Consider the following 16,643-nt stretch of genomic DNA (forward strand, 5'->3'; position numbering starts at 1 on the left):
CTTCCCTTCTCACTCTATAGCTTCCACAGCATTTTCACTGAAGGCACTCCTTTCTTTCTGTTCTCAGCCAGCCACTCCCTGTCTTCCTGACATCCCCAAGCTTTGGGGACACCTCTGGCACAAGCAGAGCCAGCTGGGTGCCCAGCACACTCTGCCACAGCCACAGCAACCTGACCCACTCACCTCAGGTGAGCTGAGCTGAGCCCTTGCTGGTCTCCTCAGAAGCTCCTACCCTGCTAAGGGGAATGTGCTATCTGGCCAAGGAGTACGAAAAATTTTGGTAGCTGCAGTTCCTCAAACCAACAATGTTAGGCGTATAAAAAAGGCAACACAAATGGGTCATTGCCATCATCAGTTTAATATTGAAAAACTCATTGAAGATTAGTATGGTGAAACACCACATGAATCCTAATTCACACAGTTGTGCAAATTAAGCAACCAGTAAATTCTTTAGAAATATGGCTGATCAAGTTCTCATTTCTGAAGACCTGAGAGATAATGTCTGACAAAAATATATTGAGAAGGTGCAGTTTCATTTTCCTCTAGCTTTGCACTCCCAGGGTGTGGTGGTTTCAGGCAGATTTTGGGAGAAACCCTCCCACAGGCCGCCCTCCCCTCCTCCAACTGGTTCGGGAAAAAAGATTTCCTCAGAGAGAAGTGGAAAAAACCTGTTTATTAAACAGGCAAAGCACTCCCAGCACAATACCCGATGACAAGAGCTTCGTGCCGCTTACGGAGGGATAACAAACTTAAAGAAAGTCTCCTCGAGGGTCGTCACTGTGCTCCACCGCTCCGTCTCTGCTGGCGCTGGGAGAAAAGGAGATGTGCAGGGCTGGTCTTGGTGGGGTGGGTCCCCTGTGGAGGCCCCCGGTGCTTCCCCGGGTCCTTAGTCCGGAGAGGTTGGAACAGTTCCGAGGAGAGGACAAAAAAAGCAAAAAGGAAGGAAAAAAGGACAAAAAAAAAAGAAAAAGAAAAAAAAAAAAAAGCAAAAAGCAAAAAGCTTCAGCTATTCTACAGCGTCTAACTATGCTAGCACTAAACTAACTAACTGCCGGGGAAAAACAACAGAGCTTCTTTTGTCTTGCTGTGTTCCAACTCCCCCGCTTCAAGGTCACTCCGATGAGCAGGGTTTTCCTGGGGAAAAACAAACCGCGCTTGCCCTCCCCCCTGCACCCAACAGACGATTGGGGATACACAGTCACCCCATGACATCTTCCACCCCTTATCCCCATATCGTTGACTTACAGACAGAACCAATATATATTCCACATAAAACTTCCATCCATTCTCCCCACAGAAAAAAAAAGAATACAAGCAATACCCTCTCACTTACACATTTCCTTCTATTTCATTCTGCGTGGTTTAATGTACAGACAATGGCAATAACATTCAGCAGACAGTGATGTTTGTAAATGATTTTCACCCAACAATCAGATCTCCCTGAGGTACACATCGTGTTGTTCCATCTTTCTGCATTATCCACCATGTGCAACCTGGTCCCTGAGCAAAGACAACCCCACGAATGGGTTTGTCTGAACTTGAGGCAGACTTGATCCACACTGTCTTCCCTAACAGACCTCTGGCATGCACCACTGGGACTTTATCTCCATCTATTGTATGCAGAGGCTCAGCCTGCGCAGGGCCTGCTCGGTTGGTGGAGCCTCGGGTGTTGACCAACCAGGTGGCCTTTGCCAAATGCTGCTCCCAATTCTTGAAAGATCCCCCACCCAATGCTTTCAATTGGGTTTTTAACAATGCATTGTGCCTCTCCACTTTGCCTGCAGCGGGTGCATGGTAGGGAATATGGTACACCCACTCAATGCCATGTTCCCTAGCCCAGGTGTTAATAAGGCTGTTCTTGAAATGAGTCCCGTTGTCTGACTCAATTCTCTCGGGGGTACCATGCCTCCACAGGACCTGCTTTTCAAGGCCCAGGATGGTGTTCCGGGCAGTAGCATGGGGCACAGGGTAGGTCTCCAGCCACCCCGTGGTGGCTTCCACCATTGTGAGCACGTAGCGCTTGCCTTGGCGGGTTTGGGGAAGGGTGATGTAGTCAACCTGCCAGGCTTCCCCATACTTATACTTGGACCATCGCCCGCCATACCATAGGGGCTTCACCCGCTTGGCCTGCTTGATGGCAGCACACGTCTCACAGTCATGGATAACCTGAGAAATACTGTCCATGGTTAGATCCACCCCTCGGTCTCGGGCCCACTTATAGGTGGCATCTCTGCCCTGATGGCCTGAGGCATCATGGGCCCATCGAGCTAGGAACAACTCTCCCTTGTGTTCCCAATCTAAATCAATCTTTGAGACCTCTATTTTTGCTGCCCGATCTACCTGCTCGTTGTTTCGATGTTCCTCATTAGCTCTACTCTTGGGGATGTGGGCATCTACGTGGCGAACTTTCACAGGTAGTCTCTCTACCCTGGTAGCAATGTCTTTCCACTCCTTAGCAGCCCAAATTGGTTTCCCTCCACGCTGCCAATTAGCCTCTTTCCACCTCCTCAGCCATCCCCACAGAGCATTGGCTACCATCCATGAATCGGTATAGAGGTAGAGCCTCGGCCACCCCTCTCTTTCAGCAATATCCAAGGCCAATTGAACAGCCTTGAGTTCTGCAAGTTGACTTGATCCACCCTCTCCTTCAGTGGCCTCAGCAACCTGTCGTGTGGGGCTCCACACGGCTGCTTTCCACTTCCGGTTCATCCCTACAATACGACAGGAACCGTCAGTGAAAAGGGCATAATGCGTCTCCTCTGCTGGCAATTGGTTGTATGGTGGAGCCTCTTCAGCCCGTGTCACTTGCTCTTGTTCTTCATCTGTGAGGCCAAAGTTTTCACCCTCAGGCCAATTGGTAATTATTTCCAAAATCCCAGGGCGATTCAGTTTACCCATACGGGCGCGCTGCGTAATAAGAGCAATCCACTTGCTCCATGTGGCATCAGTGGCATGATGGGTGGAGGGAACCTCCCCTTTGAACATCCACCCTAGCACAGGCAGTCGAGGTGCCAGGAGGAGTTGCGTCTCTGTACCAATCACCTCCGAAGCGGCTTGAACTCCTTCATAGGCTGCTAAGATTTCCTTCTCAGTTGGGGTGTAATTGGCTTCAGACCCTCTGTAGCTTCGGCTCCAGAATCCCAGGGGTCGGCCTCGAGTCTCCCCAGGCACCTTCTGCCAAAGGCTCCAGGACAGGCCATTGTTCCCGGCTGCTGAGTAGAGCACGTTCTTCACATCTGGTCCCGTCCTGACTGGGCCAAGGGCTACTGCATGAGCGATCTCCTGCTTGATCTGGGCAAAAGCTTGCTGCTGCTCAGGGCCCCAGTGGAAATCGTTCTTTTTGCGGGTGACCAGGTAGAGAGGGCTCACAATCTGACTATACTCGGGAATATGCATCCTCCAGAAACCTATAGCACCTAGGAAAGCTTGCGTCTCCTTCTTATTGGTTGGTGGGGACATCGCTGTAATCTTGTTGATGACCTCAGTGGGAATCTGCCGCCGTCCATCTTGCCACTTTATTCCCAGGAACTGGATCTCATGAGCTGGTCCCTTAACTTTACTCTTCTTGATAGCGAAACCAGCTCCCAGGAGGATCTGGATGATTTTCTTTCCCTTCTCAAACACTTCTGCTGCTGTGTTCCCCCACACAATGATGTCATCGATGTACTGTAGATGTTCCGGAGCCTCACCCTTTTCCAGTGCAGCCTGGATCAGTCCATGGCAGATGGTGGGGCTGTGTTTCCACCCCTGGGGCAGTCGGTTCCAGGTGTACTGCACGCCCCTCCAGGTGAAAGCAAACTGAGGCCTGCATTCTGCAGCCAGAGGAATGGAGAAAAAGGCATTAGCAATGTCAATTGTGGCGTACCACTTTGCTGCCTTGGACTCCAGCTCGTACTGGAGTTCCAGCATGTCCGGCACAGCAGCGCTCAATGGTGGAGTCACTTCGTTCAAGGCACGGTAGTCCACAGTCAATCTCCATTCTCCATCAGGCTTGCGCACAGGCCAGATGGGGCTGTTGAAGGGTGAGTGGGTTTTGCTGACCACCCCTTGGCTCTCCAGCTCACGGATCATCTTGTGGATGGGGATCACAGCATCTCGAGTTGTTCTATACTGTCGGCGATGCACTATTGAAGTGGCAATTGGCACTTGTTGCTCTTCCACCTTCAGAAGACCTACAGCAGATGGGTTCTCTGATAGTCCAGGCAAGGTATTCAACTGCTTAACACCCTCTGTCTCCACAGCTGCTATCCCGAATGCCCACCTAAATCCCTTTGGGTCTTTGAAATACCCATTTCGGAGGAAGTCTATGCCCAAAATGCATGGAGCTTCTGGGCCAGTCACAATAGGGTGTCTCTTCCACTCATTTCCAGTCAGGCTCACATCAGCCTCCACCAAAGTAAACTCTTGTGAACCCCCTGTCACCCCAGCAATGGAAACAGATTCTTCCCCCACATGTCTTGATGGAAGTAATGTGCACTGCGCACCAGTGTCAACCAAGGCCTCGTATTTTTGTGGTTCTGATGTGCCAGGCCAACGAATCCACACAGTCCAAAATACACGGTTTTCCCTAGCCTCTACCTGGCTAGAGGCAGGGCCCCTCTAAGCCTGGTTATCCTTCTTTCCTTGAGCATATGTCTTAGAGGTTCCTTCAAGGGGGTCGGACATGTCATCGTCATCATACCTGGCAGTTCGGCTACGGGCAACTGGAGCCGCTTCCCTTTTGGTGGAACTCCCTCTTTGAGTCTTGACTTCCTTCAATTCACGCACCCGTTGTGCCAGGGCAGCCGTAGATTTTCCATCCCATCTGTTCATATTTTCTCCACAGTCCCGCAGGAAGAACCACAGCTCAGCACGTGGAGTGTATCCTCTCTCCCTAGCCGGGGAGCGTCTACGTTGGCTACCAGAACCTCTGATCTGCACTGCTGAGATTTGGAGAAGGTCCTCTCTAATCTCCTCCCTGAGTTTCTTATGGTTCTCATCTATCTTATCCTCCAGTTTCTGTAGACGTGTTTCTACAGCTGCGATCCTGGCGTGTGTTGGGCCATGCACAGCATCTGCATATGCTCGGAGCTTCTTTGCCATATCAAGCACTGTTTCCTCCATGTCCTCCCGCTTCATTACTGCTAAAGCAGAAGCGTATTCTAATGGCCCGAGTCGTATAAGTTTTCGCCACATCACAGATGTACATGATACCAAGTCTGGGTTCCTAGTGTTTATATCATCTGAGAAAACCATCTCTGCCACTGCCATTTCTCTCAAGCGTTGAATCCCTTGTTCTATGGTCTTCCATGGGGTTTGCTGCATATAGAGATCATCTGCACACAAGTATCTTTCTGCCACACTTCCTAGGACCCGTATCCAGAGACTGCAAGGACTAGCCTCTCTCATCATCTCCTGGTCGATGACTGGATCATGTGACAGGGATCCCAGATGCCTCGCTTCAGTGCCATCCAGAATTGTAGCCTCGCCTGCAGCATCCCAAAGACGGACTAACCAACTAATTATAGATTCGTCAGGTTGTCGCCGGTAATCTTTTCTTAGGCCCCGAAGGTCCTTCAGGGAAAAGGAATCAATATTTGCTTCTGATCCTGCGCTAGAAGCTTTGGCTTCTGATTTTGGTGAAGGTCCTTCTCTTGGGTCATCATCGTCCACTGGTCGATCGGTTTTGACTGTATGCTTCTTTGCCGGAGCAACTGCCAGGGGCTTTGGCTTACTGTCTGCTTTAGCTGCCAACTCAGGTTCAGGTTCTAGTCTAGCTGCTGGCTTCATAACTGGGGTGTTGGCTGTAGCCTGAGTGACTGGGGTGGCTGTTGATTTGTATCCCTTCCCCCCTGCCTCTGTCTGCTGCCCTACAGTCTCTAGCAATGTGCGATAAGCATATGCCAGGGCCCAGCTTACTGCAGCCATCTTCTCCCCCTTAGAGCCATCATGGTACCTCTCTTTCAGGTATTTCCCCAACTCCACTGGATTCTGAATTTGTTCCCGTGGAAAATCCCAGACTACAGGGTCAGAGAATTCCTTGAGGAGTTGGCCCATATCCTCCCATTCTCCACACCACTCAGGATTTCCTCTGCCTGGGTCAGGAGTTTTATCAGCCCCTCTAGAAATCTCAGCCCATATTCTAGAGAAGCTGCAGACTGTATAGAGGAGGCTTACCAGATGACATACCAGAAAGATGGTCTCTTTAACACTCAGGGGAAACTCAACATTCTCCAGCAATGATTTAACCGATTCAGAGGAGAAGAAGGAAACAAAAGACTGCAACGCTTCATCCTCTGCTCCTCTTCCCACAAACAGGGTGAATAACCATAACCATGACCCATACATAGTAGGAAAAGATCTCAGCACCTTTATAAACTTCCTACAAATGATTATGATTAAACCAAGGCCAATAGCTACTCTAATCCGTGTCCCTCTGCTGTAAAAACTGCGTATTAGTGACAATATTGGGGCTATCTCTGGATATGCAAATAAACCTAAGGACCACAAAGGTATTAAGACCTCAAAGAAGCCTAAGGATCCAAAACACAGCAAGGCCCCCATCCCAAGAGACATGAGGTCAAACAGCATAATTACTGACTGCTAAATATTAATCAGTACAGGGTTTTTCCACTCTCTCGTGCCCCACGTATGGGCGCCAATAAGTTTGTGGTGGTTTCAGGCAGATTTTGGGAGAAACCCTCCCACAGGCCGCCCTCCCCTCCTCCAACTGGTTCGGGAAAAAAGATTTCCTCAGAGAGAAGTGGAAAAAACCTGTTTATTAAACAGGCAAAGCACTCCCAGCACAATACCCGATGACAAGAGCTTCGTGCCGCTTACGGAGGGATAACAAACTTAAAGAAAGTCTCCTCGAGGGTCGTCACTGTGCTCCACCGCTCCGTCTCTGCTGACGCTGGGAGAAAAGGAGATGTGCAGGGCTGGTCTTGGTGGGGTGGGTCCCCTGTGGAGGCCCCCGGTGCTTCCCCAGGTCCTTAGTCCGGAGAGGTTGGAACAGTTCCGAGGAGAGGACAAAAAAGCAAAAAGGAAGGAAAAAAGGACAAAAAAAGAAAAAGAAAAAAAAAAAAGCAAAAAGCAAAAAGCTTCAGCTATTCTACAGCGTCTAACTATGCTAGCACTAAACTAACTAACTGCCGGGGCAAAAAAACAACAGAGCTTCTTTTGTCTTGCTGTGTTCCAACTCCCCCGCTTCAAGGTCACTCCGATGAGCAGGGTTTTCCTGGGGAAAAACAAACCGCGCTTGCCCTCCCCCCTGCACCCAACAGACGATTGGGGATACACAGTCACCCCATGACACAGGGGCAGCGTATGAAGGGTTTAACCACAAACCTACTGAGAATGAAAGAATAAGCTTTCACTTCAAAAGAATATTTTTCAATTTCTTTGTAATTTGACAGGCCCGTAAAAACTGAAGTTGTTTATGCCATGTGAGTTTGTTTTTTGTGGTTTTTTTCCATACAATTTTCCTGATATTTAAGATGTCATTGCTTGCCTTACTGTTGTTTCACAAGTAATTAATAAGAGAGGACGCGGAATCCCAATTCTTCATTATCTCCAAAACATGAAAGGACAAGGCCCTGAACAACCCATCAACTGACAGAGATTTCTAGAGATTTTGAGGTTAGCTGAAATAAAAGAACAAGTTTCCAAAATAAAGTCTGGAGCTAAGGAAAACACTGGTTCTGTTGTTTGACTCATGGTTTCCCAACAACTGTATATAAAATTCTGAATTATTCATTCCACATATTTTTAAAAAGTTACAAATAAATGTTAGAAAATCACCTACAAAGTAAATATGGGATCACCTGAGGATTTTATCAAAGTTTTGCAGATGAACTGGGATCCATTTTACTCAGTGTGACATATTCAGTTAACCTGAACATAAATTATTCTTAATGGCATTTATCAATGCAAATATGAGTTATATCTATCCATTTAATATTTAATTTTATGTGCTCATCACAATTTTTTGTGGCCAGCATGGCCACCTGAAAGACAGGTTTTCTATTCTACAAATCTATATTGTGTGCCTAATAATTTAAATGAGATACAGCTGCAAACATTCTTTATATGAAAAAACATACTGCTTTGCTGATAAGGAAACTTTTACTGAAATCTGTTCTGAATACATTAATATACATTATCTTAATGGACTTTTTTTCTATTGGAAAGGTATCATAAGCCTAAATCTTCACAGCATTAATCAGTGAAGAGAAACATGCTTTCAGTTGTCTCGTACGACTAAGAATAGCAACAAAGACACAACACAACAAAAGTAATGCACACAGATCCACTATAAAGCAAAACTAAAACCCCCTTCAAGTCCCGTTTAAAAGACAAGAGAAATTAATACCATCTTCAGACAAATAAAAAAATACAGGATTCAGTCACCAGTGTAAATCTACTGTAAGCCTTTGGTGACTCAGCCATTCATGACACACTTTCGCCAGTTAAATGCTATTCCTTTTGACAAGAGGTATTTCCCTCAAAGCATGGGAAAAATGTGTATGGATCTTCTTTGATCTACTGTATGATTCAATAAACACCAAGCAAATATAACAGTTGTCCATAACTTAGCACTCACCAGATTATTTTTTTCTTGTAAATTCATTTTATGGTTACGGTCTGGCAGATCTTGGCTTGCAGGCACATTCAGCAAAAGTCTGAAATATTTATATTTCAAGCAAGTATTGCAGCGCATCTCAAAAAATAAATTTAAAATATTAATTTGAGTGTTTGCAGATGACTACAAATACTGGAATTAATAGTAGAAATTGGATATTGGCAAAGAAATTAATACAGCAGATGAGCAGATTCTTTTTGTGCCACCTGTGCTCCTCTGTTCCCAGTGCCTCCTCTACCTTTCACTTACATAAAATAATTGCATGGAAATTCCAGCTTATCACTCTGCATCTGCTACCAATTATGCAGTCTGAACCACTTAAAACAGGCAACATTTTCTAAATAAAATATGAAAATATGATTAAAATGTTATCATCATTATTAATCATCAAAACCAGAGTTAATTTCAAAGACTTAAATTTTTGAACCTATTGCACACATATTAATACTGAACAGCTTGTGCAAAAGACAAGCAAGCTCTATTTGCTCTACAAATACTTTTGCACACAAATAGAAAGGTTTATTTGTGTGCAGCATATTTGCCTAACCCTCCTGAAAAATGACAGTCCACTGTTACCAAAGTTGATTTTCCATTGAGAAAAAAAAAAGACCTGCTGAATGCAGGCCATTATTAAGTAACATGAATAAATCACCAGCACATGTAAAGAACTGGGTACAGAAAGCAATCATAAATTCTTTAGTTTCTGTGCCTCACAGTACTCGCTTATACTCGCTTATACACAGTAAATGCTTATAGCAAGGCGTCTATTAAATATTTATCTCTGCTCCTGCCAGCACCTTGGGCAGAAGCAAGAAGGAAATTAAGCACAATGCAAAGGGGACACAGCAATTCACTCCTTGCACATTGGCTCTGTTTCAAAGCTTACATTCTCACTATTCTCCCTGGTGCTGCCTTTACCCTCCCAGGCGCTGCCCTGCCACCGAGGGGCTGACAGCCACTGTTTTGGCCCAAGGGCTTCCTCAAGGAAGCTGGCAGAGATTCAGAAAATGACAATACAACACCTGTAATCAGAAAACAGAAATATGGAGGGTGAATTTGTTTGGTTGGTTTGTTTTATACCAGAACAAGCTTTCACTGTATTAATTTTTTTATGAAATGGAATCTTTTGAGTATTCTGGTTTTAGGTGCACAAAATCCAGGTTGTACAGAAGCACAAGTGGCAAAACCCACTCCCAAAATGATGACTACTATTCAATATATAGCAAATTTGCTTTATTTCATATGCTTTATTTAATCCAATCACTATGTCCTTTAATCCAATGTAGAATAAAATATTTCCTTGAAGATATGGAAAGAAAAAAATGAATGGCTACTCTGAATTACAGTGTATAGAACACTTCAGCCGTTTATTTTGACAACTTACCCATTCACCTACTCAGGTGATATATCATTCTTATCTGGATTTATTGAACCACAACAGTAAATATTATAGAAATAGTCCAACTTGCAGAGAAATTTAACACTAGGGGTGTTTCTAAATATTATTCATTTATGTAAAAAGAAAACCAAAACCAGAAATGTAAGCAGTTAGTCTAATGAGACAGAAATACCAGGAAATTCTGGAGTTTTTGATCAAGTTAACAAAAAATAAATGTTTATTAGCTAAGTCAAGAGATACCCAAAGGTGTATCTCCAAACTAAGCATATTGTACCTGAGAATAACAGTGCATCTATGAGAATTTGAAACAGTTAAATATTTGTACTAAGACAGATATTTGTTAAAAATACAGAATTTGAACCATGGGATACTGCACTTTAGAACAGAAAATACTCCAAATCTAGTGCATACACAGACTCATCCTGAAAATCTTGGCTTGCAGGATCAGGCCACTGGCAAAGATCCAGCAACTTAATTAATTAAGTTAGCATAACAAAAGGATCAACAAATCTTCACTGTGAACTATCCAGTTAGCATAGAGAAAGGGCAAGCTCTTATGCCTGACTTTTTACTTCCAGTAGTGGTTTGCAATGTAAATGACTCAAATGATATTTAAATTAATTTTCAGATTATTTTGATGACTACCTAAAGAAAACAAAATTATGTAGTAAAGAGAGGATAAAATAAAATTACTTCATTCACAATGAAATTTAGATGAAGCAGAGGTACTTTGTGTGACACTGACTTTTCTTAGATGTCTATCTCTTCAAATCAAGAAAAGAAAAATTCTAAATTCTGTATGGAGGAGATAATATAGCAATACTTCGATGTAAGATAGTTTATTACATAAACAGTATGTACAAATTCTAAACATGAAAATAGTGATTAAAAGAAGTCAGACTCTATTTACATTTATATTTTTTTACAAAATGTTTTTACAAGAAGTGTATATTTTTTTCTCTAAATAACAGGACAAACACATAAGACCAATCTTTTTGTATCACATACATAAATAAATATTGACTTTAAATGACTGTTATAGGAACATAATTTCTACAGCCCATGTGGGTAACACAGAAGCATTCGTTACCTCTACTACAATATAATTAAGTAAAAAGGAAAAATTTTACATATAGCTCTGTTAATTACTTTGTAAAGTGTACCTTACTAATATATCAGTAGAGGTAATACAGTTGATACATTTCATGCCCACAACTGAACAATGAGTTTTGGCATGCAAACCCACATATAATCATCAACATCTGCAGGTATCCATTTACATTTTTTTTAAATAAAGGGTTTTCTTAATCATTGAAAACATGCAACAGCGTATTAGTAGCATATTCCTGGTTAAAATGCACAAGTTTTGCATAACATTATTTTTAGTAATTGATGTTCACAGGTACTGATCAAAAGGGTAGGAACATACTTGGCACATAGTATAAGAAAATGAATTAATAAATAAGTCAATATCACTATGACATTTACATATACACAAAAATTAAAAAAAATATGGTGTTTTACATAGAATTTAGAGCTGTCTGGTTCCCTCACTTTGTTTTACAAGGCCCTGATTTCAGACGTTACTCAAACAAACTCTGACATCCACGCTTGATTCGAAGCATCGCTAAAGCTCATTCTTAACTGCACAGGTTTGCTTCCATCCCAGTGACTTCCTTCGTACCAGCCTTCCTAAATCAGGACCTGCTTATTGGAAACTCTCCCTGACTCCAGCTGGGAGCATGAAGATGAAAGTATTGTGAAATAAATTGATTCAGTATTAAGTTTTCTATACAGTTCTGCTAATACCAATTAGCAGAACTGCTGAATTCCCGTTCACATTAGCAATGACTTTGTGTGTGACCACGCCAAGTATCAATGTCAGTGTCAGCATTGCCACACCACACCCTCAGCTCTTTTGGAAGCCACTAAGTTGAGGATGTTCAGACTTCTTATTGTCTGTGTTCTATATTCTTAATGAATATTCAAGTTGGTATACATGGATGATACCGCACAAGTTCTTATTTTCTCTTGCTCTCTAAACAATTCAAAAATGGTCAAAAAAAAGACATAACGAGAATAAATCAGTTTCTTCTTATACAAAAATCACCAACAAACAAAAAAATCCACTTCACAAAGCAGTTAGCAAAAATAGCATAATCTTATAATTCTCCTTTAAGAAATAAACAAAATGCATCCTGAATTCAACTGACAAATCCATCAGAATCGTACACAGTAAATAATACGTTAGTGTAAAGGTGCAGAGTATCTTAAAACATCCCAATATCTCTAACATCACCCAAATATTAACTCTGAATAACAGTATCATTAGAGAAAATAGATCTTTAACTAGGGAATTAACTAGCAAATTGCAACTCTATTGCTGAATTAAATGTTTAATGTGGCTTAGCCGAGTGAATTAGGACAATGCCCTGTGTGATTCAGCAAACAAAGCTTTAGAAATAGGCACTATACACTTCAAATCTGTACTGCTAAATTTAAAAAAAGCTAATCAGGAAATCACTCACAGCTGGGAATTTAACATCCATGCATGAGCTTTGTTGACTTTGTATTTTTCCTTTTTGATTTGGAGGGTGACTTGAAAGGTGAGTTGATAAGATCATTTGTAGAAAGAAAAGAATAATTTACATCTTAGTAGGCTCTATATAATACACTTGATCAACAGATTTCTACTTTGTCATCTTTTGGTTTTGATCAATCTAGTTCAGAAGGGAAAACCTCTCAGTGTTCTTCAAAAGTACCTTGTTACTTTGAACAGAAGAATGCTTCAGAGAGAATGGCATCAGCAAACAGTAAACATTTTGATTCTTAGAAGGATGATTATATGACAACTCAGGGCTCCTAACTTCCTGCCTATATCCAATGAATTGGCATCACTGTAACAAAGATCAACATCTCTGCTTACAGTGCCACTACAGTTCCATGCTTTACAGTGTCACTACAAATGAAATGTAATTTCATTAACATTAATCAAGTCACTGTTGATTTGATCCAGCACAACTAGAACAGACTGTGATTGAAAGGTTTGGACAGAATTCTTCAGAGAAGCCTAAGGTAATTACTTTCCCTGATCCTGCTGATCCAGCCAACGCCACAAAGATCACTTCTAGAATACTCATCTATGCCCTGTGCAATCCAAATGTGAAAGCAGTGATGCACACCAGTCCAATGCAAATTTTGTTTTCTTTATAAAAAAATACACATGAAACATTTCCATCCTGACAAAAGTATCTCAGACTTTGGCATTCTGAAAAAACTGAAAATAAACCTTTATACTACAGATTTTTGGAAGAAGAATTCATCTGCTAATTTGCTAATGTATTTTGGAAAATAGAAGAAGGAATTAAAAGCACCCATAGCCTTTATTATATTTCATGCTATTTTTATAGGCCCAAACCACATAGCAATAGAAAATGTCTGGGAAAGTTCTTGGTCACTAAGTGAATATCAAAAAAGACAACAAGCGAAACAGAAGAAGAATGGAAAAGAGCCCTTTAAAACTGAAGGTAAAATTGTAGAAAAATTGCAATGAGCAAGTGATCAAAAATTTATGCAGTTTCCTTCCTCCCCTTGTGGTATAAATGCTGTAAACTTCAGTACAAACAAACTGAATATTTTGTGAACATTCTACTGTGATAAACATAGCTCTGATCCTCAGTTTCAGATAGGTATTTCTCATATTTGCTTTTTCACAAAACAGTTTGTCATCAAGACAAGGGAAATACATGTATCACTAATGTATGAGGTCTTCTTACTGAATATCTCAGAAAAATATGAAGCACAGATGAGTCTGTAGTATCTGCTGATAGAAAAAGTGGCCACTTTGTCCAGTTGGAGTCAAGTTTTGAGATACATTAGTCTGATATGATGATTCAAGGAGCAATAGAAATAGTGCCAAAGAATTCAGGAGCACTTCAAACATCTTGAACATTAAGAACTGATTATGGGTATTTGTATGGATATTTATTGGCAGACACTTTCCACCCTCTCAATAATAAATCCAAGCAGTTTCTGTTTACTATTGAGACATGTGTCTCTGTGAGACAAATTATTCTAGACAGTTTATATTGCACAATAAGGCAGTATGAATTCCCTTATGGCTAAAAGGGGCACCCTTCTGTCTAAATTTGAAAAATGAATTCAAATAAACTATAAGCCAATGTTTTCCAGATGCCAGAATATCGTCACATAATTCTTTCTGTAAGCAGAACAGCAAAATAGAGCCAATACATCCATCCTTCTGTTCTAAAGATCCACAGGGAAAAGAAATATGTGCATCAAAATTCAAAGCCAAAAAGTAGCTACACAGCTACTTGAATAATAAATGAGCCTCAGTATTTCAGTTTCTAAAATTTTAATGTTAGCTATTCAGATTTTTAACTAGAAAATTTGTGCTTCTATTCAAGATAATATTATACCTTGAAATAGTATGTATTAAAAAATTGTGAGTAAGATTTTAAAAGTTATTCTTCTAGGACCTATCAATTGCTTTCATTGCCATCAATTTTAAACAATTCTATTAATTGCCATTTGTTTCTCTACAATGGTATTTCTACCCTGTATATCCTTTAACTATTGACTATATCAATAGAAGATCTACATGATAGAACATTACCACTTTAGACCAGATGGGTAATACATAAGTATCATCATCATCATCTTCCATGGTGACACTGCAATTACTGAAAACTGGGTATTTCAGGGTTTCTGCTACCAGTATTTATTTTACTTATGTCCTTATTTCAGAGAAATGGAGATATCCTTTAATAGCAAAATACACTAGGGCTTAAATTGTTGACAGGCAGGGCTTTAAGCAAAATAGATAATTTAAATCCACTGATGAGAACATGGCCTCTTTCAAAAGTATGTACACATCACAGGACCTTGCAAATAGTAACACTGAATTCAGTAAGAGAACAAGCTGTATACGCTGCACCATTTCAACCCACTTTGAACACAGAATATGAAAAAATATAATGAACGATATAATGAACAATATAATGAACATTTTCTCACAGGTGTTGAGTTGGATACGATCTTCAGTTTGTTGAATACTGCTGGTACTGAGATGATACTCGCTGTATGATTCATCCTGGTCATGGTGCAAACATAATTCTTCATGGCTAAGCTACAGAGAAGTAGATACAGATCGTACAGGATGGCACTGGAAAACTGGGTTCACTGCTTCAACAGATGTGCTGTTACCCAGCCCTCATTTGGGAGCTCAGTTTTTTTTCCCTCAGTTATTTGTATAATCATCTGAAACAGTCTAATATTTCTCTGGGGATGGCTTGTAGTGATGTGGATGATGTTGCTTCAGATGAGGTCCTAAACAAAAGAAAAGGAAATTATGCGCATATCAAACCCTGGATATGTAATGCCAACATTTATCCATACTGAAAAGGCTTTGTGAGACCTTCAGCTTTTGAGTGCTGAGTCTGGGCTGACAACTATGTGTATGTTCAGTCCAGGTAACTTTAGGGGGCCTGTGAAAGGACAAAAATATTCAAGCAGATAAATTTTGAACTAATTGTAATTTTTACTTGGCTTTGCAACACTGAGCTGTATTTTTCAGACACACATGAAGTGCTGGAAATTGCCATTAAGAGGTTTGCATTGCTTTAGAAATATGTTTAAGCTCTAGCAATGCTGGACTGAGCGAACCCAGGAAAATATAATCTTGAAAGCTATGTGATCCTCCAGGCTGCACCGGAGGGCAGAACAGCTCTGAATCCCAAGTGCTACAGGCATAAGCCAAAGAGCTGTGGCTGCAACAAATGGCAAATGTCACACTGCAGAAACGGAGTGAGAGAAAGACTGGATTTTCTTCCACTGTTGCTGATGGACAGTTATTGGGGGAAAAAAAAAGCCAGTATTTTCACACATCTTAGGTTTATGAAATGCTGCTGGAGTCAGTAAAACCTCTAAGGCTTGAAAAAGGCTTCCACTCTTTACATGAGGAAGATTGAAATTTTGCACCATCACCAGCCCATATCAGAACAGTGTAGTGCTTACTGTGGGGTGTAAATGGAGGAAGGTCAGGCGTTCGGAAGGATTTAATCGTGGCCGGCCCTTCCCCACCAGTCGTCAGCACTTGAACTTCCAAGCGATACAGCATCGAGGGCCTCAGGTTGGGCACGGTGAGTATGTAATGATCCTAAAAAGAAATAAATCACTTCAATTCTCAGACCATCAGAAAACAAAACATGGTTGCTCTACTCACACACATCAGTGGTTTAAACAGGTTCTAACACTGTCAACAGCTGCAAATTATTTTCATACAATTCCATTAAAAAGATTTAACGTATGCATCACTTTGCTGAGCGAGTGTGTTTTGAATTTTTTGCATGCTTTGAACAGACACATTTTCAATCATAATACTATGGTTTCATGTGTAAAAGGTTCAAGTTGTTACAGACTTTTATGGAAAGTGTGCTGATCACTTTAGTGATGTGGTCATCACTAAAAAGTGAATTAAAATGTATTTTTCTAACCATTCTTTTAAACAAACATGTTCATTACATAAACTAGCTTTTATTTTGGATTTGTCTGTAAATTCTACTAATTGGTAATTTAAGTAGTGGCTGGCCTGGGGCCACTTCT

At 41.4% G+C, this 16,643-nt stretch overlaps 1 protein-coding gene across 1 annotated transcript in view; it reads right to left on the reverse strand.

Annotated features, from left to right (window-relative positions):
• Positions 1-9,968: 9,968 nt before the first annotated feature.
• Positions 9,969-16,643, reverse strand: part of ANOS1 (anosmin 1) — a 133,350-nt gene continuing 126,675 nt past the window's right edge. The window contains exons 13-14 of the mRNA XM_040056345.1: positions 16,056-16,197; positions 9,969-15,368 (exon numbers count right to left, since the gene is read on the reverse strand). Coding sequence (XP_039912279.1) covers positions 15,310-15,368; positions 16,056-16,197 — 201 coding nt within the window. The 3' untranslated portion in view covers positions 9,969-15,309. The remainder of the gene's footprint in view (positions 15,369-16,055; positions 16,198-16,643) is intronic.

Source organism: Hirundo rustica, chromosome 2 (assembly GCF_015227805.2).
Source record: "Hirundo rustica isolate bHirRus1 chromosome 2, bHirRus1.pri.v3, whole genome shotgun sequence".
Lineage (NCBI taxonomy): Eukaryota > Metazoa > Chordata > Aves > Passeriformes > Hirundinidae > Hirundo > Hirundo rustica.